This window comes from Streptopelia decaocto, assembly GCF_964273445.1.
Source record: "Streptopelia decaocto genome assembly, chromosome: 1".
Lineage (NCBI taxonomy): Eukaryota > Metazoa > Chordata > Aves > Columbiformes > Columbidae > Streptopelia > Streptopelia decaocto.
In genome coordinates, this window is record NC_138663.1 from 105,429,411 (window position 1) to 105,441,459 (window position 12,049).

Below are 12,049 nucleotides of genomic sequence, written 5' to 3' on the forward strand. Positions count from 1 at the left end.
TCACATTTTCTCAATAAAACTTAGGCCCCCCCTCTTTGAAGTCCTTTTGAGCAAGATACGGCCTTTCTGGCTGCCTGTATCATCCTTTTCTTGAAATACAAGTTGTTTGCCTGAAAATTCATGGAGACACACATCATCATTCTTTACACTGAAAGAAACACCATTCTTCTCACTGGGAAGATGGCCTGTTGAAACAAAAAAGTGCATCTGCTATCAGAAAGGTTCAGAATCAAGTCTCCCATCCTTTTTCAGTCACTGTAGGGAGTCCACATACTCTAGTTGTATTCCTCTGACAATTTCAAAATGTGGATTTTTCTGTACATATTCTGTATATATTTATTTTTCTGCGTGAAATCAGTAAGAGATTTCAGAGATGTTAATCTATTTATGCACAATAGGATTCAGTATTTTCAGCAGCGAAAGTCACAATTCTCGGAATATAGACTTTGACTCAAAATAAATATCTCTAGGTAAGATGCAAAATACATCTCATTCTAGTTTTGTTTCAACAAGTTAAATTTAAAGATTTCGTAGGTTTGCCATGCATCTGAAACAAAGTTTTTGAGAAAACAAGGATATTTTTTTCCTTTCAAAGGAACTCAACTTGCAGCATTTATTTCTGGAGGACAATTAGAATATGTCCTATGTTCAATCGTGGATCTAAGCCATATTTTGACGAGAATCTTGTGCATTTAGGTGAATCTACAATGAACATGTGTAATACCACTGCTGATTGCAGCCTATTAATGAAATCCTCCACAAATGCTCCATTCACTAGATAGAATCCCCTACCTCTATGCATCAGATTCTAGATGCAGAGCTATCATTTATCATTTATACCAGAAACAGAATAAAAACCATAAAACATCCCAATTTGCTATTTATGTTAATGCTCATAACATGTCATATACAAACATCATCATGATTCAGTAGATTTCAGTAAATGTACTGAAAAGACACAACAGTTTTACAGCCTCTATTTTCTCTTATTCGCATAAGCAGCTTATAGAAGCTCGCATAGGCGAGTGTTCTATTAATGTTCTTCCTAGTATTACTTCTTACATTATTTCTTTCATACTTTCAAACCACATTATCCTGTATTTCTTTCCTCTTCAGGCAATGTTTGTTTTAATGAGGTTTACAAGATGAACTGTTTTAAAACATGCTTGGAGTTTATTGTTATATATTCAGGTGACAAGAGAAGTGTTAGCAGCTTCTGCTAAGTAATTGCTCTAATAATGAAGATTACCTACTATTTGATATATAAACAATGAGTTCCCTCTAAGTAGGAGAAATGGATATTTTAAAACTTTTCTATAGTCCCCTAAAACTGACGTGGACATCCTGAAATCGATGGGGTATATACATATATACCCTATACTTAGGAATAATATTTGGTCAGCACTTCACTTTATATTAGCATGAAAGAGCATAGCACTTCTGTTTTAAGACAAGGAAAAAAAATAGCTTCAGAAATACTATGTTGCATTACACATACCATTTCCATTTGTGTGCACTGAATAATCACTATTCATTAGCAGTATTGTAGAGTTAGTGGAGTTACTGTTTGATTGTAAGGAATTGGAAGAACTGGATACTCCTTGATTCGTAGTCTGCTTCTTTAAACCGTTAGTAGCGGTTCTACTCCAGTCTACAATAGATACATGTGACAGAAAATAGCACAAGTCATACAAGCACAATATACAGTTAAGAATGTAACTGAATTAAAATGAAAACAAGGCTTTACCCACTCTCTTCACAGTGTTCCAGACACAATGATGTTATCCTAGGAATTTAATGATTCTTGATGTTTAAAATTATATAAATCTACTTCCTTTTTCTCTTGGCCCTTTTTTTAATACAAGCAGCCAACTGTCATAGTTTTACAAATGCAGACCAGATCAGAGAAATAACTGAAGTACAGTTGATATTCTTAGTTAAAGTGTCTAAAAAGTATACAGCTTCATGAGAAGTAAACTACGGAATAACTAACCTAAACTCATTTACATTTTTTTTGGTTTAAACTATGCTTTACTTTGTTTTTGTGGAAGTCACTAGTAAAACTATAGCTGACTCAGAAGCTAGAACACATCTTACAGTTTTTCACATGATCAAAAGTCTTCTGCAAAGACATGCCTTTATACTTCAGTGGAAGAGATGAACTGGAGTTACAGCTTAATGTAACAGCATGTAACCATGTAAGAACAGAATCTATGAGCCCCTTAAAGAGTATAATTTTATAGGTTTATTACACCATGGATAATAAATTAGACCTGCAACTACAGCAACATGATTTATTGACTATTTTTTTAAGTATTGCAAAATACTATGAACTCAACACTAAGTATTCAGAAGAAAAAAAAAAAAAAAATCATATTTACCAGAGTTTTCAGCCAGCCTGAATTTCCCACAACAGAGATATCTTCTCCACTGTTTACGGACATTGTCCTTTGTTACACAATAGAAGATAAAAATGAAGAACCCTGCAAAGCAATAATATTAGAATTCATTGCAAAATTGACTTTTGCTACTTCTTAATGAACAACATTTTGGTTTTCTTTCATTTCTTTTAAATTTCTAAACAAAAGTTATGGTGAAAAAGTTTACATCTCTGAACACTGAGGAGTACTTTTCCCTTACATAGATGAGAAGAATCATACACAAAAATGTAAGAACAAAAAATATAACCAAATTCACAAAGTGCATAAAGTTTCCCTCTAAGAGAAAAAAAATCTCTGGATCCTGAAATTTACTTAACACTTCTGGAAAAGAATTCAAAGCGATGCCAAACAGAGGGTATGATATGACACTGTCAGGCTATGCAGATGTTAGCACATGGTGTGACACTGTCCCATCTTTTATTTGAAGCTAATCTGTTACCACCAACTGCAATAGAACCAGTAACACCATAAAATTCTGAGCATTCATATAAAGAAAATAACTCTCATCTAAAATAATAATGAATGTTCCCCCCTTTACAACAAACTCAAGACAAATATTTTCTAGAAGGGATGGGGCTCATCCCTGTCTCTTGTGGGTGCCACACTACAGATTGCTGGCTTCTCATTCAATTCTAACTGACACAAGGTGGGACCTAACTTTCCTTGCTTAAAAGTCCATCATTATCATCCCCCTCGCAATGTGTCCTCGAGAGCAGATATTAGGTTTTCAATGAATTGAAAATAACGAAGGAAAACTAAATGATCAGACTGGTGCAGACACACATGCATATTATGTTTACCCTGCTTTTGAGGCCAGTTAAACGTAGAATCACACTAGAAAAGATTACTCACATCTTTCTTTGCTTAAGTATCTTTCTTAACTTTGGCTTTTAGGGTGAATTTTTGAATGTAACTAAGTGTTGCTATACACAGATGATCCTATATGTTTTTCAAATACAGTGTTGAAACACTAGCATAAGCTTAATTAAAGTAAATACAATTTATGCACCTTTATTACTCTAGTATCAAATTTACCCAGAACCTAACTAAAAACTGGGAACAGAGGTACTTATTTTCACTAAACAGATTACTCTGACTACACAGAATCTAGTCTTGTGGTAGTTCAAGACAATCCCATGCAAGATCTGGAAAGATGTGGGTTTAACCCTTCAAGTTACCAAGGAGTAATGTACTCTAAAATCAACATAACAAATAGAGGAGGGATGTATACACTGAACTGCAATTTTCATAGTTTCAATCTGTCTGGGAAATCATCCAGAATCAACCGCAAATCCTCTCATGTGCTACTTAAGCAGAAGTTTGGATCCAAACTTGAGTAGGGCAATTCGGGTATACTTAGATAACTGTAGGCACCGATGGTACCTCACATTTATATGGAAGTTTTTGCAGCCTCTGAAACTCTGCTTTTGGATATGTCCAGTAGCATCTTGGCCTTTGCAAAGCTGCATGCCTTCATATCTATGTCCTGTATGTTCTTAAGTACTAAAGGTCACAGTTGAGAATTAGACCACTAACTAGATGTTGCAGCCCTTCCTGTCTCAATGGCCCTTTGTCAAATGTCACAGCCCACCCTCAAGCTTTAGGGTAAGTGGAGAAATGATACAGTCTTCACTATATTAATCGCATTATTATGTGAACACTTACAGTAACTGAGTATTTACAATTGATTTGTTGCCTAGAGAAATACAGTCACTTCCAGTGGTGTCTGGTTTGCATTCATTTTAAAAATTATAATATTTATAAATATCCTATACATATAAATAGTAACTAGCTCTCCTGTACCTTACCATAGCATAACTGTAACTTAAGATTACAGTAAGGCAGTATCATCTCTAATTTAATTAATATGTTAAAGCGCATATCATAATTACGTCTTTATTGCTGAATCAAGAAAAATGCCATTTCCAAATGTTTTGATCATTATATTGCATGCAACGGCCTGTCACATAAAGGATAAACTTACCTTGCAAGCTGTTGAAAATGGTGAAGAGGTAAGTAAACACATCAGTTACTGTGAAGAAAGCAAATCCCCAAGTAATCCCCAACAAGAATGTGAGGCCAGCAACACTCCTAAGATCTTGAATACTGTTTCTTCTTTGAGCACCAAGTTGTTTTCTCTTTTTGATACGACAGAGCTGGATCAGCACAACAATGAACATGCTGATATTGATGAGGAATATAACACAGAAGTATCCCACAGCAGTAATATAGAAGACAGTTTTATTTTTAATCCAGCAGCTAGAAGACAAGAACAGTCTGTCAATCATTGTTAGAAACAGAAATTAAGTAACAAGAGATAAAGGGGTAGTTTGTTGCACATGCAAGCTATTTTGCCTCTTTAGTAAAAAAGGGTTTTTTGGCCAAAGAATAAGAGCTTTCATATAGGCCATAACCACAAAACACATGACATACTGTAAAGCTATACCATTTCAAAGCTCTCCCATTGCTTCCCTCACCACCTTTACTTTAAAAAAACTAATTTTGTAGGACCTCCTCTCACCCACTCCCAAAAAAGCACCTCCCTTTAACTCACAATTCATCGGGTCTGCTTATTGAAACCGTTCCAGTGGATATAAGTCCATAATTATCTGGTGACACTACCAACACAATGGACACAACTACTGCTGGTAACCCTAAAAGATTATGAGCAAACATATAAGTGAAAATCAAAACAAAGACAGTATTACAACTTGAAATTATTATGTTTTTCTATGAAAACTACAACTTGTTTCTGAAATCTGCCTGTTGAATTCTGCTGACTACTAGCTGTCTGAAAGAATCTAAAAGCTGGAGCATTCAAACTGTTCAAGAACTTGCAAAGAAACGAGTTCTCCACAGCTAGCTCCAAACCTTTCTGAATATGGTAACAAATACCATCACTCATCAAACTGATTTCAAACATGTGAAATACAGGATACCTGATTTTCTTTCTAACATCTGTTTTAAATAAACAATTCTATTGATTTTAGTGCCTTCACATTCACTCATATTTACTGAAGTGGCCAGAGAGGATAATCAGGTCCAGAATCTCTTCATCCTTCATCCAGTTCTTTTTCTTTTAGCATCAGTGTTATCTCAGAAATGGAATATATATACACTTATTGGCATTTATTTTCAAAACTGAACGGACACCATCTGTCTGCTAAATGGAATTGGAAGTATGCACATTCCAAACTGGTTTTATTGTACTTGGCACAAGGGAAATTCATTATCAATTTGCATTGCAGCAGCCTCAGTTCTGCAGTTAGAGGGGCAGCTCCCTACCACAGAAAGGTAGAATATGTAGGCAGGTTTACTGATAATGAATACGTGGTCACTGAAAGGTTGTAACATTAAATGACTGCTTCATTTTCATTTCTGAACTATGTCACATTCACTGAAATACTTGATAAGAGGACTGATTTATTTAGAATCCAAAAGGAAAAACAAAGAAACCAACCACAATTAAAAATACATACCCCAACCAACAATGCAAAATTTAATAATGTATCTCCGTACATAGGTATTAAAAACTTTCACAAGTGCCAGATACATGTGGAAAGCTTCTAGGCCCATCCAGGTGAAGGAAACCAAGAGGAAATAGTGAAGAAATACTGCAGCTGCAATGCATAGGCCTCGTGAATCATGTAGTGCAATCCATGAGTCAAGAAGGAAAACTAAGTTGAGTAGCAGTAATGCAGCACACAGCTGAATAAGGATTTTGGAGGGGTAGTCTCTCCGGATTTTCCTAAAAAAGCAAATTAGTGAGATTATATCAGCTGTCCATGGATCCCTGGCTTACTCCCTCTCTTTTAGTCTTTAGTGCACAAATGCAAAAAATATATATATTTTTTTTCATTCATACATAATGCTTCATATACTGCATGGAGAGAGTAATTCACAAAAGATCGCCAAATTAATGTTCTGTATGAATAAAGTTTGTTATGATAAGGTTACATAAATACAAACAACAACTTTGATTCTTAGAGTTTAGTACCATGATGTTTTGGTTTTTTTTTAACTGTATGTTGGACTCCTTGTACTTCCAAAAATCAAAATGTGACTGTTCTTACGGCTAAGCTACACTAGGCTTTTGACTGGGCTTCAAGAGCTGTGATAGAGACAAGTCAGTCCTTGATGATAGGATAATGAGAGAACAAACACGTGCTTTGAGGAGGATTTTCAAAACATAGTATGGAGAAGTCAATAGTTAAGGCTCACACATAAGAAAATGTTCCAACAAACAACAAAGAACACAAATGCATTTAAATTTGCTATCATTCTGCACTGCTCTATATATATCTTAAACACATTCCTTCACACTTCTATTACGATAATCTGTTATAAATTATTTAAGAGTGCTACTTCTTCACTTCTTACTGCATAGAGCTACATGATTAATTCACTTGTCCACAAGATTAATTAACATTCCTGAAGATTGAATCAAAACATTCCCAGTAAAATGGACAACTTTGTGCGCTATTGAAGGAGACAGAATCCATAACTATTGGAAAGGACTTTGCAGTGAAGAGTACAAGCTATCATCATTTAAGAATAATAGGAGTTCAGTTGAACAGGTACTTACTCAAAGGCTATGTAGGTCACAAGTGTAATAGAAAGAAAAATTGCAGAGATGCCACAGCCTATATAGGATATAAAAGTCAGCACCAATTGTTGTGTGAGATTCAAAGGAGTATCTCCATACAAGTTCTAAAACAGAAAGATAATTTAATTTCAGAGAATGTTTATTAAATGGAAAAAGATCAGAAGAACCCCAAAAGCACCTTTCTCTCTGCGATTAAAAAAAAAAAAAAAAAAGGGAAAACATTATTTTCATCATGGATCTTATAAAAGGTTAATTGAAAAACAGAAAAGCTAATCTAGTCCTGCGAGAAGCAGGGAGTTGAACCTGATGATCCTTTTGGGTGCCTTCCAAATTGAGATATTCCATGATTCTAATTGAGTAATCCCATTTGATTAAAAACCTGTTTAAAATCTAATTTATCCTAATTTTCATTTCTTACAATATAAACAACTGCCTAAATGTAAAGTCTGCAATTTAATAAGCACTTACAGAATTTTTTACTTCAATGGAACTCATGGGCCCCCACTCAACAAGCAGCTTAAGCATGCGACTAGTTTTATTGCTATATGTAGTAACACTGAAGTGACTAGAACCTGAGTAATATTTCATAGGTGGCATATGCTTACTGAATCCTCATTTGCTTAAGCTAACACATGCTTAAGTCTTTTCTTGCGTCAGAGTTAGATTGCATAATTTTTTAAATAATTACCATCAAAACTGCAAAGCCTGTGAGATGGTTGCATGAACAGACTGTTTCAGTTACTCTACTTTCTTTAACTATGCAGCCTTCATATGACCAGCCTCCTTCTCCACCTGTTAAAGAAAACAGCTTTGCTATTCATAAGAGTCTTTATTTATATTAACATGTATTAATATAGCTAAAACAGTATATCTTGGGTGATATGAAGTACTTACCATTCTTATTGAAGTCCCAAAAAACACATCTAACTGTTGAATTATCCTGTTTGGGAGGTAAATAAAAAAAATTACTAAACTATGAGTTTATTATCAAGTACTTTATTAATTATCTACAAAATAGAGGCAAGAATAAATACTGTATGCAGCAAATATACCTGTTTTTTATGAATTTAGGTGCATAGAATAGATTAATATTGTAACACACGTGAAAAAATGATGAACAAATTCAAAGTCACCATACAGAAGCTAGCTCTCATGCTTACACGAAGATTCTGTTCTTGGTAGAACATTATGAATGCTGTTTTTTTGCCTTCCCACATCATATATTCTCGGAATTTCTCATTTTTCCTGATTTTGTAAGTATCAGAAAATGATCACAAATCTGCCAAAATGTAAGCCATACCTGATTAGGTTTGATATTCTGTAAAGTGACAGTAACATTTGCCTTTAAGTTGCTTATTTTGAGGTTAGCAACACTTGATGATATAACATTGCTGATTAAAGATTCATTCTTCAAGGACAGATCCTGGAACAACAAAAAATAATCAGATTTTAAATCTTAAAGGAAATAATAATAGAGTACAGCACCCACAAGCTCAGTTATTATGTGGAGTGAGCACTGGACAAAAACAATTACTTTTTAAATCAGGAAGTTTTGAAATATCTTTTGTGGGAAAAAAAGTCCACTCGTGTTTTATTTTGCTCTAGGCTTGAATTTAAACCCCTTATGAACAGAGGATCAAAAAGATACCTGGAACACAGTAGTCTTTTTAAAGAAATTAAATATAATTCTAGAAGCCAGGTCCAACTCTTCAGGAGATAAATTTGTCAGCAATGATGAGGGAAGCGTAATTGATCCAAGATTATTTAAGCCATGGTTTGCATTAGAGCCTAGAGAGATCTGAAAAATAAATGCAATGATTATGCTTCATTTCAGTCACTAAAGAAAAATTAAATTATTACTTCTTTCTGTTTAGAATTTCAAATTACATATCTCTGTAATTACTGTCAGGAGCTCATTGCTGCTCTCTCATTCCCTTCCTGCTCTGATGAATAAATAGCGCCTGCAGGCCTGAAAAGGATGCAACTCATTTCAGGTCTGCCTACCACTGCAAACGTTCAGTCGTTACCTATTTGCTTACAGGGACAGAACATATCACTGTGGTCGATACTATTGATTTGAAAAAGGTGAAGAGCAACAACCTATGCTGGTCTGTTTAACTGTGTAGGGAGATAAACATTTCACAGAATGCAAAGGCAAAGAATTTTTATAACCCATATGAAGTATGTCAGAATTCAGAAAAAAAATGTAAATAGCCATTATTTGTCAATAGTAGGTTAAGCAGAACCTAAGAACAGAAACCCTAACTTTACGATCATCTGGCAAAAATGACAAAAATAAACTGCATAAGCTTCAATTCAGGTATCTCAAGAACTTAGTGATTTAACATCATAAAAAAAAATCTGAACTTTCAACTAGTTTTCTGTGCTGTAGTTACAGGTCGGAGAACTTTGCTTAGTACAAAATCTCTAACATCTTCTCATTGCACAGTAGTTACTTAACACAAATATAATAATCTCTGAGTTCCTGAGAGATGTGAAACATTAGCAGAATTGAAGAAAGAAATTATCTGTGAATGCAAAGAATGGTTGTAATAGGACTAACACTATGAGCTTTCCGCAGTGCCCTAACAGTATGGTTTAACTCTTCTGTTTCGACCAGTGGTCTCCAAACTATTTTGATCATGCATACCCTAAACATTTTTTAAGCAAACACCCCCAAATAAATCTATTTATAAATTATATATATGCACTACTGTAGTAATATATTATGCACCTTATAAAACATATACAAAAATAGAACTTTTTAAAGGATGAGATAAGGATTAATAATATTTTTAACTATATTTTCTATTTATTAATTGTATAAAAATATTTTCTTCCTGTACCCCAATGGACTGTCATGTGCACGCCCTGGCGTACTAACGCCCCACTTTGGAGATCACTGGTTTAGACAGCCACCAAAGAAATCCCGAATCAATTCCACAAAAGAACTAGATGATAACTTGTTGAAAATGCTCTGCATTTCATTGCCAGTGCTATGAGATTTCCGGAAAATCATTACTTAGCAAATATTTGCTTTTCAGGGCTGCCACCTTCTAGACACCTCACATATTGCTAAGAAAATAGGAGAGAACTAAAATGTTAACATTTTGTATCATTTTCAGTTTCACGGAACAGTTCCAATACTACTTATGGCTCATGCTACATTAAGATATTTCCTTCTCTGAAAGGATAGAATATGCCAAAATTTGTACAGAACTTTCCATCTCTCCTTGTTTAAGCCACCAAGGCTGGTATTGTCCAAATTATTAGATCCTCAGCCAGGAGGGAGGCTTTGAGTGAGACAAAGTGGATCCAAACTTTCTAAGCACTTATTTCTTGGCGAGATCAACTAGTCAATGAGAGACAAATCCATGAATGTCTTTATCCAAGCAACATAGTAGTTCTTTCCTGGAACCCTCTGCAATTAATCTTCTAACAGATGAAACCATCTGGCAACACTCCTTGACAAATTTCAGCACTGTTCAGGATGGGTGATTAAGTGACTCATGATTCAGGGTTTTTGAGGCAAACTTATTCCTCCAAGCACTCTGGTCATTCCAGTGTTCTGGCTGTACCATCTCTAACAGCTTATTAGTCAAATGCCAGTTTCTGATAAGTCTGTTGCTTATTTACAACATAATAGAAAACAAACTGTACAACAATGGAGGGTTTCAAAAACAAAGTATTTTTTCTTTGAAACAAACATGAGCAAAAGACTCCAAAATTGTGACATAAACACAGAAAAAACTCATGTTCCATATAAATATGAAAACATAAATACTTAAAAATAAACGTTTGAGACTTTGTAAATATTTAGAATTATCGATGTTTAACCTGGAGATTAGCTGAATCCTGGACAGCAAAAGACACTTGGTTGGAGCGGATGCTGTTGGTTTTGACAACTGCCAGAGCCAAGGAAGGGGAGGCAAAATCCGCAGACTCTGCTGAAAAGCTCAGTTTTAAGCCAATGTAATCCACCAGTTTTATAATTCTGTTAAAAAGAAGAGATGCTTAGTATTACCAAGCACACACACCCAAAATTCCCAGGCAAATTGCAGTTATGGAGCAGCAATCCAAGTGTAGTGCAAAACACAGCTGACTCTGCTCACTTATTGTGGTGTCAACACAAAACATACACTGTTTTCCATGGCATTATATTACAGTAGAGCTGGTAACACTAGAATGATACTCCATTTTGTATAAGCACATTAGAGAATAAATATTTTGGATTGTGATTATGAAAAAAATAAACTCCCTGAAGCCAATTTATCAAGACATTCAATACAACACACCTTTAATCTATTGCTAGAATGACCTACCTGTTAGAAATTTCAGGTGATAATGGTTGAGAAGAAGTCAGGACTTCACTAATCTCACTGACCATCCTTTCTACATCTTTTGGTTCTACTTTTCCAGCTGCTAAATCATTTTCTATGTTGGACACGATTTGTTCAGGTGTGGTCTTATTAAAGATGATATCTATAGTACTTAGATCTGGCAGTACCTTTCCTGTCACAAAAGAAAAGTTGCGCATTCACTTAAACTCTGTATTCAACAAAGGAAGAAAGCTTTGACAAGCAGAAAAATTAAGCAGTTTTCTTGACCAATAAACCTCATCACAACTTGTAAAGACTCTCAACATGTTATGTGAGACAGAATCCCTTTTTCTCCCTATCAGCCACTTTGCAAATACTTTAAATCTTATTAAAACATAAAGCAAGGTTTCAAATGGGCAGCATTATTTTTATTGATTACAAAGTTTCTCATATGAGACCATTAGTGATGTTAAATAATCTATTATTTTTGATTTTTAGCCACTGGATGCCTGAAAGTAGAAAAAAAATCAAGATAAATGAATTTGTAGGGTGAGGTATCACTCATCATGGCCAAAGGCATCACAATGTATTTTAAAATAACTATACACTTCATGAGAGTTGTCTCAGGTTATTCACAGTAATTGCAAGGCCACAGCTCATATGTATAACCTTGTTCATGAAGT

At 34.7% G+C, this 12,049-nt stretch overlaps 1 protein-coding gene across 5 annotated transcripts in view; it reads right to left on the bottom strand.

Moving 5' to 3' along the window:
• The window catches only part of ADGRG2 (adhesion G protein-coupled receptor G2), a gene marked incomplete at its 3' end in the record, with an annotated part of 55,868 nt that continues 43,819 nt past the window's right edge, over nt 1-12,049 (bottom strand). For all 5 annotated transcript variants that reach the window (XM_082045743.1, XM_082045742.1, XM_082045741.1 and 2 more), the window contains 13 exons: nt 11,370-11,559; nt 10,885-11,041; nt 8,696-8,845; nt 8,348-8,470; nt 7,942-7,987; nt 7,736-7,839; nt 7,027-7,151; nt 5,921-6,189; nt 4,996-5,095; nt 4,426-4,700; nt 2,382-2,483; nt 1,499-1,651; nt 1-185 (listed from right to left, as the gene is read on the bottom strand). In XM_082045743.1, coding sequence (XP_081901869.1) covers nt 1-185; nt 1,499-1,651; nt 2,382-2,483; nt 4,426-4,700; nt 4,996-5,095; nt 5,921-6,189; nt 7,027-7,151; nt 7,736-7,839; nt 7,942-7,987; nt 8,348-8,470; nt 8,696-8,845; nt 10,885-11,041; nt 11,370-11,559 — 1,979 coding nt within the window. The remainder of the gene's footprint in view (nt 186-1,498; nt 1,652-2,381; nt 2,484-4,425; nt 4,701-4,995; nt 5,096-5,920; nt 6,190-7,026; nt 7,152-7,735; nt 7,840-7,941; nt 7,988-8,347; nt 8,471-8,695; nt 8,846-10,884; nt 11,042-11,369; nt 11,560-12,049) is intronic.